General features: G+C 35.2%; 1 protein-coding gene across 2 annotated transcripts in view; it reads left to right on the forward strand.

Moving 5' to 3' along the window:
* BAI3 (brain-specific angiogenesis inhibitor 3) overlaps positions 1 to 22,860 on the forward strand; it is a 466,801-nt gene that overhangs the window by 188,116 nt on the left and 255,825 nt on the right. For both annotated transcript variants that reach the window (XM_010003267.1, XM_010003258.1), the window contains 6 exons: positions 1,885 to 2,046; positions 9,295 to 9,459; positions 12,958 to 13,122; positions 13,948 to 14,112; positions 20,401 to 20,502; positions 21,072 to 21,178. In XM_010003267.1, coding sequence (XP_010001569.1) covers positions 1,885 to 2,046; positions 9,295 to 9,459; positions 12,958 to 13,122; positions 13,948 to 14,112; positions 20,401 to 20,502; positions 21,072 to 21,178 — 866 coding nt within the window. The remainder of the gene's footprint in view (positions 1 to 1,884; positions 2,047 to 9,294; positions 9,460 to 12,957; positions 13,123 to 13,947; positions 14,113 to 20,400; positions 20,503 to 21,071; positions 21,179 to 22,860) is intronic.

The raw sequence follows: 22,860 nt of genomic DNA on the forward strand, positions 1-22,860 counted from the left end.
GCATAGCTTTGACTTTTTCTGCTGTTTGACCTTTCATCTAAACTATTTTAACAAAGACAAAGTCAAACTTCAAACGTGTAGGAAAAGACAAAAATATTAGCCTAGAAACCTGTAGTAATACAACTATTTTTACCAGGCACATAGGGCTTATAGAACACGTTGTATAATTGTTACTGTCTACCTAGATATTAGGTATATTTATCATGTTAGACCACCTAACCTGAACCCAAGCCATGTAACAATCTAATCAAAATGCTAAATTTGTCTCAGAAAAATTATTTAACAATAATCAGTGATTAAATGCTTATTTTTTTCATCTAAAAAGTAAAGAAAATTACTACAAAAAACACTTGGGAGAATATTTGTTTGCAAAAAATCTCATGTTTTTTTTTGTCTCTAGAAATTGTTGTAACTGTATGCAATTTTATGAAAAGCGGAGGGATTTGTTTGCTAATTATAGAGCATTCTGTCTTGTTACTGAATAAGAAGCACATTGCTTTAAAAAATATTTAATAGCTTTAGTATTGTTTCTTAGAGGACTAGCAGAGACAAGCATTTTGCAAAGGTTTCATGTTTGGCCTACAGAAAGGAAGAAAAAAAACAAACAGAGCTTGGACAGATACTTACTACAAAAGCACAGTTTCAAGGAACAGGATATCGATTTCTGCATTCTTAGAAATAGCAACAGTCTTCCTGGTTTGCAGACATTCCCTTTGTTGTGGCCAATAGCAAAATTTTGGAAAACTAGATGTATATTGAGATAACTCAAATTTTAACCAAGCTATTCAAGACTGAAGGTTGCATCATGCCACTGACACTAAAGGAAACAAATGTGTTTAAAAAAGGTAACTTAGGTTTAAAAAATCAAGAGGGTAACAGAGGCTTCAACATGCCCTTTTATATTGATTCTTAATGGAATTGTTGAGTGAGGTATATGCGCATTATTTTTGCATTTACTTTCTGAGAATACTCAGGGGTTCCAGTTTTCTAAATCTTAATGCCTTGGGGAAAGGAATTTCAGAATTGTGTGTGTGACTGTTCACGGAACTTAAATCTGAAGCAATCTTTCGTGAACATCCATGGAAGAAGACTTTATGCAGTACTTGCTTTGAAAAAAAAGAAATAACATAACATGCTATCTCTCAACAATTAAAAAAACTATTACACTCTTCAAAGGTAGGGTATTAATATATCACATCTGACAGTTTTTAACACTGCAGTGTTATGTAGTGTATGTGCTATATGCAGCAATGAGGTCTAGCACACCCGTAGGTCAAAAGCAAGGAGCAGATCTGGGTATTAAATGAACAAACCAAAGTTCCCATCCTATTGTTTATATTGAAATTTGGTAAGCAAAGTGCTTCTTTTTTTTCCAGGGAACTTCTCTCAAATGCTAGATGACTCACTTTTGCTGAAGAAAATAAAAGAAATTAGGAGGTTGTTTTGTCTTTAATCAGAGTTCCCTTATTGTTAGAGTTCCTCAAATTATTACCTAGCCTTCATTCTGGAGTCATAAGGATAATTATCAAAGATAAATCCTTTACTATTATATTAAAGAGTTGTCTGTGTTCTTTTAGCATCTTGAGGGCGGTGTTGTTTCTAAAATGTTGAAGGGCAGTAGTTCTTATAAAGCTGTAAATGATGCTAAGTGATCAAAGTGTTTCCTCTGACAGACGTTATGTGACTGCAGCTTTGTAGGTGTCTTTATTTTCTATTCATTGCACATTTTCACAGCTGCTTTACTTCATGAACTTTTAAATATTTATTTTGGTGCAGTACTTTTTTCTTTGATTTATAAGAGCAAACGATAACGAGCTTCAGCAAAAAGAAAGTCTCATTAATACTTATGTCTATATTCATGTTTGTTTGTTGTCTTGAATACAGGTGAATCTGGTGTTGAAGAGTGGGCCCAGTGGAGTACGTGTTCAGTTACTTGTGGTCAAGGGTCGCAGGTGCGAACCAGAACTTGTGTATCACCTTACGGGACACACTGCAGCGGCCCTTTAAGAGAATCAAGGGTTTGCAATAACACTGCCCTCTGTCCAGGTAGTGTTAGCAGCCAATAAATAAAATTGTGGATGTTTTTGAACTGTGTAATGATAAGAATTTGAAACTATATCTTATTATTATTGACATGAATTTCATAAGTTCTGCAATTGTTTCAGCATTTAGAATACTATTCCTAGGCAAAGGGCCAAACAATGTTCTGTGCACAGGAATGTCTTCACAGACTTTCCTTTGCATTGTTCTGGCAAGAAGGTGCAACAGTTACCCGTCAAGGGAAGAAAGACCAGACAAAAAGGAACTCTTTTACATCTGACACAATGTAAACGTCATCATTATCTTGCATCACAGTTTTCCTACACCTTTTGCCTCAGAGATCTGGAAATAGTTGGAGTTCAGCAGTAGCTATATGCTAAGGAGAAGAGACAGGCATGTTCTGGTTAGTTGCTGAAAGAGCCTTCCTTGTTTATTTAAACTTCAGCTGTGGATTTGATTGAACTGGGATGGGAAGCAAAAGGGAAGTTATATGCCCCGTGACTACATTAATTTTCCTCTGCTGTGTCTGAAACACAAAAAAACATATGCCTCCCTTCAGATGCACTAGTACTTCAGCTGTTTGTAACATTTGATCCCAAGAAAGGTGGTGAGCCATCTTCAGGGGAAGCTCACTCCATTTTTGAGGTAAACTAAACTGTCATACACAGAGAATCCCCTGGCCTTTATTTCGGTAAGTAGCAATGTATAGAATTAAACCCTCAGATCGTTACTGTGTGTTGAAAAATACTGAAAGGGAGGTGTGTATGTGATCCCATCAGAGTTTTTGTAACAGCAATATACGCATTTAGCGGATCTCTGTGATGGAAAGCAACTTAAAAGATTGTCTCTAGATAAACCATCACTGTAGTAAAAACTGCTCTCAGCACCTAATGCTTTATAACTGTGCTTTAGGTAAGCAATTCACATGGCATTTTCTAATATTTCAGGGTAGAAACCCCCACACAGGGCAGAATTTGATCATCACATCACTTGATGTGCTTCAAAACAAAAATGGCAGCTATTTCTGAAAAGGTTAGGCTAGCTTACATTCTGCTGCAGGTGGGATATGTTGCAAAACTCTCAACTTAAAAATGCAAGAATTTTAAGTGAAAAAAAACAGAACTATAAAAGTAAACAAACATTCCTCTGAAACTGTATTAAGTATAAGCATGAAATCACAGTCCAGCACTTACTGTGGGATGCAGTTCTGTCTACTTTCTTGCTCATTTTCTATTACCTATGAAGAGGAAAGACATTTAAATCACCTAATTTTACAGAATTTTATCTTCATTCCCTCTAGTAAGGAATGAAAACAAAACAAACAAACAAAAAAAAAATCATGTAAAGCAAAAGCCAAGGTAATTAATTTTCTGTCCAAGTTAAACTTAAAAAAAGCTGATTCTTAAAAATTCGCATTTTCTGGCAAACTTCCAAACACTGCTCACACAAAAAGAGTGCTCCGTGTTTCTCATGTCACAAAGGATCTCTTTCCTTATGCACAAACTCCCACTTCAGGGTACAGCTTTTGTTTCCAGATGCCTGAGCAATGGCTATCTATTCTCACTGGCTAACAGTGAGAATGCCAAGATATTTTCCTTTTCATATCACCATGATATAGTCTGATAATCTTTATGTGTTTTGAGTTACCTTTCCAAAATAATTAGTGTTCAGGGTTTAATCTTGCATGTTGTTTCTCATAATTACAGTAACCGTATTAATATATCTTCATCTCTGTCTGGCTACATGGTCACAACTGTGTGGCAGTGTGCAAGACGGCAGTTTAGAAATGTTCTTTTCGCAGTCACAGCTGCATTATTTTTTCAAACATCTCTTCAATTACCAGCCAAAATATCATCTGTCCTCATTATGTAATCTGACCCACAGTTGCACAGTTCAGGATTATCCCTAGTCCATGCATAATAACATGCATGGTTTGTCCACTAGTAGAATTAAAACACGTTTGACAAAACAATCCAAACATGTGCATACATAGGCAGGGTCTGGCGTTGTTACCCAGACCTGCATAACTCATTCCATTCAGTTTTTGGACTCTGATAAATAGAATAAGATTTTATATCATAGAGTGTAAAGTAGAAGCAGTACACATATAAATAAGTGAACAGTGGTCTCTCCTCATAAGCTATGAATACACAATCTGCTTGGACATATACATTACATGTTTACATGATCAGTAAAAGGAGTGGAAAAGGTGGCATTTTGAGAGCTGGAATAGTGTTGTCTAATCAAAAAGTTGTCCCTTCAAAATAAAAAAGTATGCAGAGTGGCCTCCTGGCCTACATTTCAAGAATGTGTCCAGAAGCTTCAAAGAAACCTGCTAAACTTGCAAATACTAAGGGAAGCTTCCAGAATATTTCCATCTGTAAAATAATGAAAGAACCATTCTTTATATAATTTTTTGTTTATTTATATTTGTTCTGGATCAATACTATTTCAGGGGCAGGAGTCCATTAGATAATTCAGTCTATAGCCTTCTAGAAGAGTGCAGCAGAGCAGGCAACAAATCACAGATCAGGTTACCATTGTTGACACTTGTTCTTCTGTGAGCAAGTACATCTCAGAGCCTGTTGCTACAGTGCCACTGATTCATTTCAGTTTAGTGGATCATTTCTAACACAGCTAAAACTTCAAGGATAAAGAACGTGGAATTTCCATACTTGAAGATCATCTCAATTAGTTTTTATTTCTCCTTCTCCATTGCCTTCAACAGCTTTTACCACAAAATTTAGCTGAAGCTCAGCACTCAGTTTATGGGTTAAGCAAGACATGGCAGGACTAGGAATTCCCTAAATTATTTCAAGTATTTGCATGCTCAAAAGCTATGTTTTGGCTGGTGTGATATGCTAAGACTGCTTTACTCATCTCTTTTTTTTTTCTTTTTTTCTTTTTTTTCATAGGGCTCACATCAATGAACTTTAGAGATATTGCTGAAACATTGCACATTTTGATATAATCTGTGCCTGCACAGTACGCTAACAAAATTGTTACCAATAACCCCTATGTTTTTTAATTCCTATAGTTTTTTTGTTAGTAATCTATGCTCTGGAAGTTCAGGCCTTCACTTAAGAGGAAGAAAATAAGAGTAAGGAAAAGTTAGGTTTATAATTAGAAAGAGGCATGGCAGAAGTATAGTAGATGTATGGCTTAAATGTCAAGGTTAGGGGACAGCTATAAGAAAGTTTGCTGAGTTTACTTATTATGAATTTAGGAAAGATTTTGTACTGGACAATTCAAGCTATATTAAAGGAACCTATAGTTCATGATTGAGTTTAACTGTGCACGCAAACTCCTTCATTTAATTTTAAAAATTCCCTTAATGTAGCATCTGCTTAGATGCAGTTATTTACCACATTAATCCATGATACCACTCACAATGAAACATAAATGATTATAATAGCTTTCTAATATCTGTTAAGTTTAAAGCTGAACAAATCAAAATCATTTAAACCCCAATAAAAAATCCCAAAATATGCTTGTAGGATGAAGGCCAGCATGGCCTCATGCCTCCTCCCACTTCACAGCATTTGCATATTGTGAACACTGTGGGTGTTCATTTCAATATGATTAGGTTCACAGAGTGGTAGAGAGAAGAGAAAGATGTTCTGCAGTAATCCAAACTCGTTGTACTAGCAATGTTTTTGACAGATAAATTGGCAATAATCTGAGTATTTTTATCCCAAATAATGAATCTTGCATCTGAAACTGTTTTACAGAAAACAGTAACTCCTCTGTGGGCCAGTTCTCCATATGGTGTAATTTGGCATAGCTCATCTGGCTATAATTCATCAGATGTTATAGGGTTTTTTACATTTAGAAAATGGTATTAAAGAAAGAAAAGGTAAATGAAATATCAGAAAAAATATTTAAAGGTAAGAAACTGTGAAATAAGATGTTCTTTTAAAGCTTATCTGGATATTGGGCACTCCTGTGGTGCATTGACCAGATACAACTTGATATTTTTTTCTGATGTTGTTTGTTTTCTCAATGTTATGCATTTTCCATCCTTAACTGTATTACATATCTTCATACATACATAGTTTCAGATATACAAGTCCATACATATAAGAAGGTACTGTGAAATGTTTTACTTAATGAGCTAAAATTTGTCACAGAAGATGATTTTGGACACACCTTACTTTAAACCACAGTCCCATAAAGTGAAACATTTGGTTTTGTCTTATGCTCAGATGCAAAATTAAGGAAGTATTATTCACTCTTGCCAGGAAAGACATGCAACCTTTTGGCTCAAAACAAAATCTTTAAAGAGCCCTTCAGCACATTTTTTTATCATATTTAAATGAAGACAACTAACATAACATTTTGATAATATCAAATCAAACTGTAAATTAAACAGTAGACTTAAACACATATGTACCCTGAAAAAGCTTAGGCTGTGTATACATAGTGTCAGATCCTTTCTAATTTGTTTTCTTATACAGAACACTGTTTTCTAATTTTGATTAATTTTTATTTGCTTTGTTTTGTACTTTTTAAAGTTCTTCTTGCACCTGAGCATTACAGTCAACCACTGTAGGATCAGAAGATTAAATTATATCGTTGTTATTACTGACTGCTGTTTGGAATCTGATCTGACGAATTGGTTTCTCATTAATTTTTCTCATATGATAAAAAAATAATTGTAGTGAGATATGTCTGGATTCAGAATCCAGTACTTTGCCAGAGAGAAAAATAATTCTCAGCTTTAGTGCCCCCAGCACAAGAAAGATGTGGACCTGTTGGAACGTGCCCAGAGAAGGGCCACAATAATGATCCAAGGGCTGGAGCACCTCTCTTATGGGGACAGGCTGAGGGAGTTGGGGTTGTTCAGTCTGAAAAAGAGAAGGCTCCGGGAGGACCTTATAGTGGCCTTCCAGTACCTGAAGGGCCTACAGGAAAACTGGGAAGAGTCTTTTTATAGGGGCTTGCAGTGAGAGGACAAGGGGTAATGGTTGTAAACTGAAAGAAGAGAGATTCAGGTTAGAGATCAGACATAAATTCTTCAGTGTAAAGGTGGTGAGACACTGGAACAGGCTGCCCAGAGATGTTGTGGGGGCTCCATCCCTGGAGGTGTTCAAGGGCAGGTTGTGGCTTTGAGCAGCATATTCTAGTGGAAGGTGTCCCTGTGCATGCAGGGGAGTTGGAACTCAATGATCTTTAAGGTCCCTTCCAAAACAGAAAATTCTGTGATTCTGTGATATGCCTGGATCAGAGGAGCTGTGTACATATAATACCTGCTGACAACAATCAAACATAAAAGATTATTTGCAGATATAGTAATCAATTTACTAATTTTAGAAGAGTTAGGTTCCTAGTTTTGGGAAAATGTCACAGTTATTCAAGTTTTCTAAAATAACTAGACTAAAATCTGTCACTTTTACATTAATTTGGAATGTTCCTGAGTGTTGGTTTGGGGTTTTTTTTGGCTAATATAATGCAGATTGATGTGATACTTAGAATAATTTTAATAAACCTAACCATGTAGGACATAGAATAATTATTGAGCTTTTTGATCGCTTGCACCTGACCAACTAAATAAACTTCCACCAATTGAGATGTTATCTTGTGGGTTAAAATCTTCCCCGAATGAAACTTAGTGGGTTTTTGTCAGGTACAATTTTTCAGAAGTTAGCTAACAAATGTTTACCTCAACACAGCATCTGAAATGTCAGTTTTCCTTGCATTTAATGAAATGCAATAGAATTTACCTACATGCAGAATTTCCCTTCATCTTCCTGATGATGTTGTAATAAAATGCCACTGAGCTGAACCTCTTTCCACATTGCAGGCAACTGAATTTCACCTCACGAAATGTTATTCTGATCCCTACAAGAAAAGGGTTTTATTTGTAGAAACTGGGCAGGTGATACAAGCCTTCAGGGCAAATGAAGTTATTTGACAACATGAAAAGTTCTTTCACATTGATGAAAAAAAGTGAGGACAAACCAGAAAATCTGTATTTTGTGTAATGTTGTGAACCATTTCCAGTGGTACACTGAGATGTTGAATGCTATTTCACTCTCCAGATACCCTTCAAACAGAGCTGCAGAAACACACAGTTCTATCATACTGAGTACGATGCTCAATCTGGGTACCAAGTCTCTGGATGCCATTTGTTAAATGCCTAACATTACTACAGTTCTCATTACTACATTCCTGTTCTCACATATCCAAATTTAAACCCATGCAACTGCTTTTATTTAAGCAGAAGAAAAATAACCAAATTTTGTCTTGTGGTATTTTTCAATTTATAAGGAACTGTTTTACCAGTGTATGTATGGAATTGTCTTGCCGGTATATGCTTACCTATAACATATTAGAGAACTTTCTGAAAATTTTACCTAATTGTTTCTGAAAAGGGAGTGCATATGGTGTATAAGCTCATATGGATGATGTGTATTAGATTCTCCTAAAATTTAAGGTAGAGAAAGATGCGTCTTCTATGGTTCTTCAATTAAATTTATGAAATATTTGGAAATAAAAATATTGGTATGTGTTTGTAATTAATTGTGTATTCTAAAGCTGTTTGAATCATGTTAAATGAACATTTTTTTTAGTATAGAGTAACACGTATTACTGTTTCTGTTAAATCCATGAATATGTTCATGCAAGAAAATAGCGCAAATCTCTTTTGCTTATGTGGCCTTGGAATTTTTGAGTAGGATAAGCAAGCACATGTGCTGCCCTGTTTTCACCAGAATTTGAACAAGTGAAACCATTGCAAGATAACAGCAAGATAGGCTGAATTTATGATGTTGACACAGTAAAAAATGATTGCATTTATGTCTATATTTTAAAAAGAAACCTTCATTTTTATTTCTTTCAGTTTTTAGAGTTGCCTTGAGACAAATTATATGCCTGATTTTCACAAAGACTAATCTCCTGAAAATCAGCACTAATAAACATATCTCAAATCAGGCACCAAAGATAACATAACTGATTTTTTAAAAAAGAAGCCATCTTTCTTAAAAGAATGACAGCAAAAAAAGTGTTGTAGTTGTGTTAAAGATTAGAGAAAAGGGTTCAAAGCTAAATACATTTTAGAGTAAATATATTTTTGTATTGAAATTAATTTAATTTTATAAAGGATTTATTTCCCTGTGCTGAAGAGTGCTTATGTTCTAATTTCCTTGAAGTTGGCAAAATAATTCTCATTTACAACACTGATCTTGTTTATTCTGAAATCCTTCTGTTGCTTGTGTGTCTGTTTCTGGTTAAAATCTGTTTGGTTTGTTGCAGTGCATGGCGTTTGGGAGGAATGGTCACCTTGGAGTTTGTGTTCATTCACATGTGGTCGAGGCCAAAGAACTAGAACGAGGTCATGTATACCTCCCCAGTATGGGGGAAGATCATGTGATGGACCTGAAACACAACATAAACCTTGCAATATTGCACTCTGCCCTGGTGAGCTCATATAACAACCTTCTGCTTTGTTACAGTGCATTTGATGTGGGTTCTTTGTGATTTCTTTTATTGCCCTGTGCAGACAGGAAAAAAAATAAAATATGCAAAGTGAGTAGATGGGCTAATATTGTTCATAATTCTGACTGTAGTCAGTGTTTAAAGAATATTATCAGAAGGTAACTCTGTGCAAGTTATTGCATAAGCAGACAGTTTCTTCAAGAGTCTTTGTAGGGCACTGTATGTTGTGTAGGCAACCTTGATTCATGGAGAACTAAAAGGTGAGCTACTCTCTCAGTGTCATTTAGAGGGAGACATTCAGAGGTCACCCAGTTCATGTCCACCGTATCTATTTGAATTATGGTTGCTTTGAGGTTCACTGTAATTATTTACTTGTCATGTAACAAACATATTTGGGAAACTTTAAAGTTTTAATTGTAATTAATTTATTCAAAGGGTACTATTTACATGTGTATGGAGAGAAAGGCTGATGCAAACTAGGGCATTATTTGAATCCCAGTTAATCCCTTATGGTCAGAATTTTAAGTGCTTTATTTCTGTGAGTTAGTTGCTAAACCATGTTCAAAAAAACTATCCCTAACCAAGTAAACAATGTGTGGGCTTCATGTTAAATCTTCCTTCCCCTGAAATTAACTCAAAAAAAGAATCTATTCTTTCAAAATTGATTTTACATTTTTGGCCATAGATAATTACTAAGTTTGACCACAATTTTCAATACATGTGTATGCATGTGTATGTTTGTACAAATGTACACATATATATATTTGTGTGTATATACATGCATGAGTTCAATAACCATATGGAAGATTAAATATCTAATTATTGAACTAATTGTAATACTCAGATATCAAAAAGGTGTCAGGTAGCTGTAATGTTAGAAATTTCTTTTGTAAGTGCTGTCTGAAAACATGAAGGTCAACCTTCCAATGGGCTTGTTGAATAGTCACAGTTCACAGCACTGCTACGAGCAGATTCTCCATGACCAGAGCTCTTCCTGGAAAGAGTTGATGGACATTTCATTAGCAAATGGTCTTTTGATGATTTGAAAACAGAGATGAAGGAAAAAAAATGGAACTTAATGCCTCACCAATTGAAAATGAAATTTCTTAGCTTTTTATTAAAGTTGAATTTCACTTTTCTCCTGGCCAGCAAAGCATACTCCAACTTTACAACAAAATTTGTGAAAAGTTTTAGTCTTTAATACAGATGCAAAAATTTTTAATTAATCTAGTTTTTGGCCAAGTTGGCAGCTGTGCAATTTTACATGTGCCTACACAAAAGTAATTAACATCATCAATGGGCATAAGGAAAGGTTGAAAACAAGAGAAATGCCAAATAAAAATAGCAGCAAACAAGTACTATGCATTCAGATAACTTCAGTATTGCAAAGAAGCACAAAATGTACTACACCTAACCTGTCAAAATAAGCAGTTATTTGAGAATTCTGGATTTTGAACATTTGCTTGTACCTAAATGGCTTTCACCAGAGAAAGTTATATACTGGTTACATTTAAAAGTAACAGTTCAAATCTTTGCTAAACATGAACAGTTTCTGAAATTTGAACATTCAATTTTATAGGGAATAGTCATGCTGAATTATTTAGTCTTTTAACATTATTTCTGAAATAGAAAATTTGCATACTATTTGCTTCTATAGATAAAGAAGGGAGATGTGTGAAATATATATGAGAAGCCACGGAATGAGTTTTCTCCAAATACACTATAATAATTGATTTGATCTTTCCTACTCTAAATAATACTATATAGCAATGAATAAAACTGAAGAGGGTGCATTGAAATGTGATTTCCATAATGTTTTCCTCTTCACATAAAGCTTTTATGATTAATGAGTGCAACTAGCTTCCATGTTTGGGAAGATTTCCATTTTTTGCTGAATAAATTATCAGGGACAGCTTCATAGCTTCAGAGACATCTGTATTGAGAAGCGGTTTACAACCAGGCGTTAGATAGAATGTTTAATATAGAACTCTGGGAAAAAGGCTCAGAAACTCTTTCTCTTTAATTCACTGGTTGCTGAGATCCTGTGCATTAGAGATATGGATAGTATCTTTGAACCGTTAGAAATATTCTGCGGTTACTGTCAGGCAACAGTAGAATAATTGACCCTGCATTTCACTGAACACCCATGTAGATATGGTATGTTAAATCACTTACTTAAAGATTCTGCTTCCTGTTTTAATTATAAACACCACCAACTGAGGAAGCTGCTATTCCAGCCATCCTTTAGAAGAATCCTGAAATCAGAGGCTGTTAAGTATGCCAAGTTACTGTTTTTCAGCAGTGATGCCTTTATGGCAATAGTAGTTATAAAACCAGGTTTTCAAGGAGGATTATTAATCAAAATTGTATTACAACCTACATTTTGAGTTTATACTGGGTAACTGAAAGTGCACAGAGGAACTGATGATTGCTGAGGTCTGAAGGAACAAAGGATTCTGAATTAGCACAATCAGTAATAGCACATTTCATAACACTCATTTGTGATAATACTGTCTAGTCCTATTATCTATTATAGACCTTATAATTTTTCACTTGAATGAAAAATTAATTGGTTTATATTTGTTATTATTTTGTTTTTTAAAAAAATATTTTCCTTTCCCTCAAGAGGCTTTCTGATGTACAATATTAAAAATAAGAGTTCTAAACCCTTACTATTGGCAATATTCATCTAAATTCAAATGTATGGACTGATACAAAGCAATAAATACAGAAGTAGTCCTAATTTCTAGATTGTTTAAAAATTCAACTTGACAAATTCAGAAAGAAGATTATGTAACATGCAAACACAGAAGCAGACCTGAAGAGGAAGGCAGGCTTCTTCTGTCCTCCTACATTTTATCTCAAAAGAATGCTGAAGAACTGGGATAATTTAACTTAAAAGGAGGATGAATGATAAAAGTATATTCAGCATCGTAAGTGTAGAGAACAGATACTGTATGTGAGGCAAAGTGGTAACTCCTGTTATCCTTTTCCTATTCAACTCTAGAGACCTAATTTCATGGTCAGAACCGGTAATCTTACAAGCTGACCCATCTGAGCAATGCCCACAGCTGTAATAAATCACTTTGAAGGGCTCAGAGGTTCCATGGTAGAAGATTGTCCAACACTTTTGCCTAAAAAGGCAAGACTAGTCTTCTTAATAAGGCTTTGCTTTTAATAAGGCCTTTCAAACTGTATCGTATGTGAGCAAAATTGTAATTTATCCTTTGCTATATCAGTTAGAGGAAATGGAATGGTTTTTATTTGAACAAGAAAGAGGAAAACAGTTCTTTTAAAGTAGCACACAATGGCAGTTTTTGTGATTGCCGCAAGAAGTCAAGCATCTTCAGGTTAGACCCAGTCTGAGGGGCTGCATCAGGCCTAAGTTGAAACTCCCTAACCTAGGAGGAAGCTGCAAGGCTTTGTCCAGCTCCAGTGGTAACTTTGCTGTGTCCATCTCTTTTGTGCCTGCCGTGGCAGTTGACGGACAGTGGCAGGAGTGGAGCCCGTGGAGCCAGTGCTCGGTGACCTGCTCCAATGGCACCCAGCAGCGGAGCCGGCAGTGCACGGCGGCCGCCCACGGTGGCTCCGAGTGCCGAGGGCCCTGGGCCGAGAGCCGCGAGTGCTATAACCCTGAGTGCACCGGTGAGTAACGGTGGGTGTGGGAGCTGCAGCTCTGCCTCCCCTGAGCAGGAGAGGCTCAGGGACAAATCTGGCCAGTAGCTCTGACCAGGAAATGGGGGTACGCCAGCAGGCAGAGCATCCAGAGGGAGGCCTGGGGCCTTGCGCTTCCTTATTTGAGGAGCCATCTGGAGATAAAAAGCTACAGAATATGTCCGGAAAGACTGCTTGATGGGCAACATGGGTTTTATCAGCATTTAGAGGGGATTCAACACTTTTAGAAATACATGTTTGAGGGCTGAAAAACGTGTTACAGTGTTTTGCAAGCCTAGAAGGTGAATGTGTATGAACTGATTCCATTGTACATTGAGACTACTTTGTGATCCTCTGACAGTATAAAAACAGCCTTCCAGGGCAGGTAAATTACATATATACCTACTTTTCACCTTGCTTTCCACTGTCAGAACATGTAAAAATGAAGCTCCTAAAATCTTACTTGCAAAAGTGTTTGTATTTAATTTTTTTAAGGGTGGTTATGCACATTGTAAATGTGTATGATACATACTATACTATGCAAGTATATAGAAAAAAATATAAAAGGGACTATGTCTGTTTTGCAGTCCAAGTGTTAGCTAATGTGTGCCAATACTTTTAATTTTATCCCAAGATGAAAGTTATTCAGACAATCCCATATTCAGGAGCCAAATAGAGACTTCCATGCATCTACATCTACCACTTCTGTCATTGTTATTTGTATCAGGGGCACCCTCTTCTCTTACCAAGAAAAAAAGGATAACCTCCTTTATGATTGTCATTATGTCACCACTGTAACTATATTTTTCCCACCAGCAAATGGCCAGTGGAACCAGTGGGGCCACTGGAGTGGCTGTTCCAAATCCTGTGATGGTGGCTGGGAAAGACGAATAAGAATCTGTCAAGGTGCTGCTGTGACTGGGCAACAGTGTGAAGGAACTGGAGAGGAAGTTAGAAGGTGCAGTGAACAGAGGTGTCCTGGTGAGATGCAAATACAATTGTTGTTATTATCTACACTAGAGTCTGGCTTACTGTAATGGTCATCTTTAGGAGAGACAAGATCAATGTCCATAGAGCAATAGCCTTGAAGAGTCACATCTGGCCTTGCTTTAGACAAGTCACTGCTGTTTTTCTCAGTAGAATTTATGTAGTTAGGTGTAAACTAGCCCTATTGGATATATGGGCAATGCAAAATAAAACAAAATGCCATAATACAGAAAGTTACCAGAAAAATATTTTAGTACCTAGGTATGCCTACATTATTTGGAGCAGCAATTATTTGCTACAGAAATTAGCAAATGAATGTGCTGTTTCTCTGAATGCACTGTTTCTTAGAGTATCATGACTGTTTTTTTAAATCATGGAACTCCTTTCATCCATGTACAACAGACATCTTTTTAATACATCTGGGGTAACGTTCAGTGCAGTAAAGATAAGGAAAAAAAGTGAACCTCAATACACTGTATAGAATGAATGAAAACATGAGCAACATTTTATAAAAAGGAAGGTCATTTAAAATCAAAAAGGCACATCTTGCCCGTTTAAGTATAATGTTTAAAAATATTTATTTGTAGCACTTTACCCTCACAACAAATGTCTTTCCCACTGAAAGCTAATAAAAGTCTGCTGTTGAGCTTCTTCAAAAGTGATAAATAAAGAGCAGCTGGTGAATCTGATCATATTTATCTGTAAAGACACATTGTCATAAAGTAAAAAAATGCATTGTTGGATAGGTGTAAGTTAATGAAATAAGGTGTCCGTAGTGTAGGATGTCTTAGCCATTCACTTGGGAAATTATGTGTTCTGAACTGCAAGCCAGGAAACAGCAAAAATCAATGTTGCAGTCTCTTTGACTTCTGGACATTTTGATGCCTCTGTTCTTTGCTTGTTGAAGGGCTTAAATGGCAGGGATGCTTTGGGTCAGGAAATGGGAAGTATATCAGATGTGAATACTATGTTATCAATCCCACATTTTCATAAGCAGCATGTTTATTCCTTGACAACCATCAAAGAACAGTTTTCAAGGTATTTGCAGTGCAGTAGAACAAAGAATCTCGTTGCATTTGAAGAACAACAGAGAAATCTACTTGTAGGTATAAAGTTATAATACGATACTGGAAAAATGGAAGAGTTAACCAAATCTAGCTTACATCTCATGAGCTCTGTAATTTTAATAAAACATTCATTATTTGTAAAACAGTACTTGCACTGGATTCCTAAACAAATTATAATTTCCATAGTTAATGCAGGCTTCCTCTATAAAAGCACAGAACTAAGAGAAGGTTAATGTGAATTTCCTCAATAAGCAGACATTCTGATCAACCAGCTTCTGCTTATAAAACAATTCTTGAAATAATTTGCATTTGTGTATATAAGGGTAAGGCCAGGCTGCTGCAGTCCAATTTTCAAAGGTTGCCACCTGCTGTTAATAAAATATTTTACAGATGTATTTATAAGTCAAGTGCACACAGAGCTTTGTTTGCCATTTGTTAAATTTATTTATTTACTTAATTAATTCCAGATTAGAATTAGCATGTTTATAGAAACCATAACCTAAAGCACCTTTTAACAAGCAATATTGTGCAGAATTTTATACATAAATAACAGATTTATCTGTTTCTAGACTGACATTTACTAAAGCATCTCAGATTTAAATGTAGACAGTGGATAATTTATTAAAATTTTATAGAATTATATGCAGATTTACATTTTATAAAGACCAAGAAAAACTGAAAAGTTCTATAAACAGATTATTGTTCAAAGTATAAGCAAATTTCATTATTCATATGCTTTTCTTCCGTAGCCTTAAAATAGTTCAGAAAAGGTATTTCTGTCTCTGTGGTTTCTTTTTCTGTGTGAGAGATTATAATGTTAATTTTTTTTCTTATATTAGTGTTGCTTTGCCATTAGTGAAAGACCAGACTCTCAGCTCTGTAAATCTGCATAATGTATTTGGAAGTGTATGAAGCTGCACCTGTTTGTACCACTCAGGGGTCTGTAGACTTACAGAAAGTTAAATTATAGCTGACTTTAAGCTGTAGAAGCAAAAGGAGAATAACACCTTTTTTCTAGGACACTTTGTGCTGTCAATAAGATACTTCGTGAACAGAGCTGGTCCCATAATGTGAACATTATAAAAGATTTTCTTCATTGTCGATCTTACTCATACTGATTCTCTTAAAATGGTTTGGGCAGGTACTGGGTTACATCAGACACACAGAAGCTGAATATAACCAGCACTAAGAAAGGCAGGCTCAGAAATATTGGAAAGTTGGTTTCTCAAATGAAATTGCTTTCTGGACACATGCTGAGTATCATTCTTTGTGATTTATTTCTGTTCACAATTATATATTTAAAACTGTGGTTGTTTCCTTCCATTGTGTAATAATCTGTGAAAGAAAAACAGAGATCTGAAGATATTTTAGCTTCAGTCATTGCTCCTTTGTTGTGTCTCAAATATCTGAAGTTAGATTCCACTTCTAGTAGGTTAGCAGTGTCAAGGAGTTAGTTGTCTGCACTCAAAGTATCTTTTTTTGAAAAATGACTTCAGAAAACTGGAAACAAATAAGCTAAAAGAAAAAACCTTCTAGATTTACTAAGCAGCTAGTCATGCAGGAATCCCTGTGGAAATGTTACACAGGATGAATGAGCAATAGGTCTGTCCCATAGGAATAAAGGGGACAGCTAGGTAACAAAAGGACATCGTAATCCATGACTGATAAGGCGTTACATAGCAAGCTCATCAGAAACTTTGAGAGAAATGTGTAACAAAAGTAAGGTAAGTCCCATAAAAAATGTCAGCAAAAATGAAGATAAATGAGACAAGACTTCTGTAAATTTATTTTTTCTAAAAATAGGACCATGTTCTTATGGCAGTTTTAAGAATGTCTTAGGTTCTAGTAGTACAGTATTTCTTTCCAGAAATACTTAATTCCGTAATTGTTATTTCTATTCTGTACATGTTCCAATATTTATGCTTTACTCAGATTTAAAAAAAAAAATAAAAAAAAATCCCCAGTATTTTTCTCATAAGCCTATGGGCAGCAGTAGAAAGCATAATATTGAAATGGTTTCCCCAAAAATACTACTGAAAGCAATTATAGACTACCTTGTTTGTTAACAAAAAATAACTGCACAACTGCTGCCAAAGACTAGCTGATGGCATCCTACAGAAGGCAGAAAGTTTCTTCAGAGGCAACACTAGCCACATAAAACAGAATATGAGAACTAAATAATAAAATTAAACCTTTGGGTTTTGTTTTGTCTCTGATTGCAACACTATTCCACAAGACATTTGAAAGCTTTTTTTTCTGTTGCCTTTGCTTAAGATAATTTTGCCTGTGACATTGAATTTGGATTCAAGAGAGGAACTGCACATCTAGCTTCATTTGTGAGCTACTGTGTACTGTTGGCTAACTTGCTGTGCCCTTCATTACCCTATCCCATATTTAGTGGCTGCCTAGGTAGATTGTAAACTGTGAGGTTGTACATCTCTTGCCTTATCTGTGTGCTCTACAGAGCTTCCTCTGATCCCAGGTGAGTAAGTTGCTTGTTGTCTCACCAGTAATGTCAGAGGAAGACACAGACATAGGAAGACATAGGATGGTTATAGACTAATGACTTTGTTGAGTGTGTTTAGGTGGGATGAATTCAGGCCTATCATTACAGGGATATAATGTGGTAAATTTGAGTACATGTTCTATGTGGGAAGATATTGCTGAACCACGTCATCAGTGAGAGATCTGCTTTTTTATTTGCCAGTTTTAGCAAATTTGTCTCAGTATTTGTTGTTTGCTGTTGAATTTTAGCAGTGCTCTATGATTTTGTACAACTAACTCGTATTTATCTGTGAGTGTGTTATGAATTAATTTTGTCATAGTTACAGAAATACTTGAACTAGTCCTGATCAGAGCCAGCTGGGCCAGTGAGGCTTTAAAACTGAGACATATTATGCCACTCCAGTGTAAAAGTAATGTCTCCATGGGCAACATGGGTAGGAGCCTCACAGATGCTTTGATGTGGGTGGATGCCTGATTAGTAATGCCGGATGCCGGATATACTTTAGCTTTGGGAAGAACTGCTTTGCTTTTATGCACAGAATTCCTTGATCCAAGATATTTGTTCAATGTGTTGAAAGACAGAATCAGCCAGAGATCAGGCAAAACTTAATTGCTTGGGCTAAGTGATACTTCTTCCAAGCTCTGACTTGCACCCACACCTCTTTTCTGATAACTATGGGTCCTGGTAATGCCTTTGACTTTGAACACAACACAGAGGTGCACAGATTATCTCTGGTACTGGGCTAAAGTTGAAACATCATCTTGGGTTCTGGAAAGTGTGACAGAAAAGCACACAAATAGTACCCTTCCAAATAGATGAAAAATCTATTACTTGTTAATGTAAATGAGAAAATACGGTGTATATAGAAGTACCTGCTCTATGTAAACCTGCTCTAGCAGAGCGGTTGAACTAGATGATCTCTAGAGGTCCCTTCCAACCCCTGCAATTCTATGATTCTATGCGTATATATACATGTATATATTTTTCAGGAAAAACCCCTCACATTTAACCTTCAGTATTTGGAGGGAAGAGGTTTAGTTCTGAGGACAACAGGTTGAAATGACGACAGCTGCATGACGAATACTCTTCTCATAGAGCTCTTAGGTTTAGCAAATGTATGTAATTTATAATATTGCCTCCTTATTATGTTAATTTACATTCCCCAATTCAGAACATTTCTTTTGTTGATAAGGTCATAATAGGATGGTAATTGCATTTGCTTATGTCACCAGATGGCTCATCCTTATCAAAATATGGCTTTTCCTGTTGTAACACTGGCCTGATGCATTAAGTTTGGGGGCATGCCTGAAGCAGTGTTAGTATTCTAGATTATGAATATAAGCAACTTTCTATGGTATTTGCCATTAATGGATCTCTTGCTTTCTTAGCAGCACGAATTTTCTTGATTCAGGAATGCTGATGGTTAGGCAAATTTAGCAAGCAACTTTTCTGCCCAGCTGTGGTTCATATTAGTATTACTGAGCAATCTGCAAGGTATTCTTTGTCCTCCACAGAGAGTATAGCTTTGTGTGGAAGTCCTCTCAGTTCCTTTACCTCACTCTTCCATCAGCAGAAATACAAAACAGGAAAGATGGACAGTTTTAGGAGGTAGGTTATGGGATGAGCAAAATCTGTAGTCTGCTGGAGATTTCCCATGCAATCATGGGTGAATCATTGAATCACTTTCTGCCTTATTACCCTGTTATAGTCATAGAATTTCCTTTCCCTTTTTCTTATTTTGTAACTGCTTTGCTGTAATACAGTGGAGTTACAATCTTCCTGAAATACATATAAAAATATTTTTAAATAGCTCCTAAGTTTTCTCTCCTGACCTTCAAATTATTTAGATTTTGGTAACTAACAATTGTCAGTGCTTTAAGTTGTTAGATGATTTCAGCGAGATGTTTGCTGAGTTCATCTAATTAACTAAAAATCATAAATTGGGAATCTAGAGTAAAAATAATCAAACCAAAAGGAATCCATAAGTCATGACCATATGAAAATAAAGCATGACGCATTTGAAGAAGGTTTTTTTTCCCCTGTGCAATTCTGATACTATGAAATTGTGAAAATATTTTTCCCTCTAAATGGTATTGTAATAACCAGTAAAAGGCCATTTTGTTTCATAGCCATGCAGTCGCACATTATTGACTGTACTTCCTTGATTAGCAATTTGTGCTGAAATACATTTCAAAGAAATAACCTGCTTTTTGGTCTTCAGAATATACAGCTCTCATATGATACCTTTAACATGTTCAAGGTTTTAACTGTGGTTTCAGAACTGATTCTTTCAAATACAGCTTAAGTTTTAGAAAAATCTTCAAAAATGTGAGTGTCAGAAATCATCACAGCTTATAACATTTTAAGTATCATCAACTGATAGATGCCTAATGTTATTGATCAAAATAGTGGAACAAGATTCAAACTTACTAACATTGCAGCTACAACCTAAGAAGCATTTTATGCCAAAGAGAATAAAGATGCAAATTATATGAAATAAATACCACCACAAAGACAGATATTATACAAAAAATGCAGGTTTCACATATTTGCATTTTTGTACTGTGTTCTTAAAATTACGTCAAATGTTATGAATATATACGTCTCGGGAAAAATTCATACAAGATTGAAGACTTACTTTTCTGATATAAAAGATCTGTTTTAAATAAATTTATTTTTCTAATTAAATTCTCATTTCTAAATGGGCAGCACCTTATGAAATATGTCCTGAAGACTATTTGATGTCAATGGTGTGGAAAAGGACCCCAGCTGGGGACATGGCATTCAATCGATGTCCTCTCAATGCCACAGGTATAGTATTATTTTTCAATTATATTATGATAAAAAAGGGAGAAATCTTTTGCGTTGTGCTCTAGACATAATAATTATTGGACTCATATATATATGTATATATGCATGTATGTGAATATGTCTATATACGCCCCACATATTTACATTTGCTAATACATATATATATAGTGTATATACATGTACACATACTCAGTTTCTTATAGCTTATATATATGCATAGGTCTGTGGTGTATATGTATGTATGCACATGCATATATGCATTATAGCCAGAGATAAAAAGCTGAGAATAAATCAATTAGACAGTACATATAAGGCAAAGTGGTGAAAATTAGTCAAAATATCAAAATCTTTTTAATTAGGAAAACACCGATAAAAACCCACGAAGTGAACATTGAAATGTATTTCAGGATCTCATACTACTCTCTATATACTGATGGTCATTGCATGAAATTATTTCAGTGTGTGTTTTCAAATAGCATGGAATGTAGTTTAAGTAAGGTTCATACTTTCCCGGTTGCTCTCACTTATAGAAATATTTTCTGTTTTCTGTCTTTTCTGTCTTTTTACAGGCACCACTAGCAGACGCTGCTCTCTCAGTGTTCATGGAGTGGCCTTCTGGGAACAGCCAAGCTTTGCTAGATGCATATCAAATGAGTACAGACACTTGCAGCATTCAGTAGGTGCAAAGCCAGCTTTAGTACTTGCTCTGTTTATTCATTACTAATCATTGTTATGAAAACAAAACAAACAAACTTACTTATTTACTCTCAAGTCAGATTTCTGATAAGAAATGCCAGGAGGAAAATAGACTTAAGAAAGAATACTTTATTTTAATACATATTATTCTGATCTTCTACATTGCTGGTTTGAATGAAAGAAGCTTTGTCTTACTGTAGAAATGGAAAAATGAATCACATTGCCTTTTTTCATGTCCATTGTGTGAATTTTTTTATAGAGGTTAGAGGTAAGACATATTTTGGTTTATTAGAAAATGAGATGTGAATAAATGAGATTTACTGGAAGAGTGACCTGCTGAGTAATTTTATAATGCTTTGAATTCTTTAATTGCACACTAGGAAGTCAGAAATTATATTTCTTTTTGCTATCAAATTTAGAAATTCACCTTCAAATGTAGCAATAGGAAGTGATTATAGGTTAAAGCTATTTCAGTGTCTTGGGAAAAGTAAAGTAACTCTAGATGATGAAACATGTTTTGTTTTTTTTTCAATATGCTGAAAAAAAAGCTCCTTTGCAAAGCATATGCATTAGGTTTCTCTACTGCCTAGGTATGTTTATGTACATAGGTATAATACACTGTATATATTGCATTATAAATATACTACCATGCTATATGGTAGGTATATTGATTACATTCTATTTCCATAGCTGAAGCATTCAACCAGGTTACACTATTGTTGGAAGACCTCCTTGAAGAGTCTCATGGACAATGGTTTTTGTCTGCATTATATATTTTACTGACACTCTTATTACTTTGCTTCCTTTTCCAAAGGCCACTGCTTGCTCCATTAGTCATTCAGCAGAGGGGCACTAATACAGCTGTGTGCTTCATAACTTCCCAACCTCTCAACACTTCTGTAACATGTTTTAAAATCTTTGAAAAGTAGTATTCCGGCTGTCAGTCCTCAAATCTGACTTGCCACTTAGAGGAGATTTTTATTAATTCCTTTGAAATGCATTTCTGCTTCATTAGATTCTGACTTAACTAAGGCCTGAGATTCAGTTTCAGGATAAACCAAAGCAAGCATTGTTTTTAAAAATAACACAGAATAAACTGTCAAAGCAATTTTCCCCACTACAGAGAAAATTTCCTATTTTATATAGCTATCTGCATATTGCTCTATCCCTTTAGTGTTCATGCTGGGGAAAAAAAAAATAATAAAAAGTTAAGTTTCCTGTAACTGTTTTGCATTTTATATTTTTGATATTTAATACTTTTGCAACAGCTGCATATAGTATGTCTAAACATGTTTTATGGGCATGAATAACAATACATTTGTATTTAATTTGCTTAGAATCTGTAGTTTAGTAAATTACACAATAAAGGCAATGACTGTAGTTAATACATATACAGCTTTGAATACTAATGATGTCATATTGCAGGAAAAAACCCACGTTTTGTGAATTAAATCATTGAGATATTTCAAAGTAAAGGAAATTACTTCTCTTTCTCTTACTATTTTTGTATTATTGCAAATATTGCAATCTTCTGAATTACTTAAAGGATTTTTAAATATTTTAAAGGATTTATTGATCTTGAGCTGCCTGACCAGAAGACCATCCCTTCAGAGTTTTATGCCTCTGTTCTTACGTTTTTTGGTATTTCATATCAACATTTAT

Source organism: Chaetura pelagica, unplaced genomic scaffold (assembly GCF_000747805.2).
Source record: "Chaetura pelagica isolate M959 unplaced genomic scaffold, ChaPel_1.0 scaffold150, whole genome shotgun sequence".
In the NCBI taxonomy this organism is placed as follows: Eukaryota; Metazoa; Chordata; class Aves; order Apodiformes; family Apodidae; genus Chaetura; species Chaetura pelagica.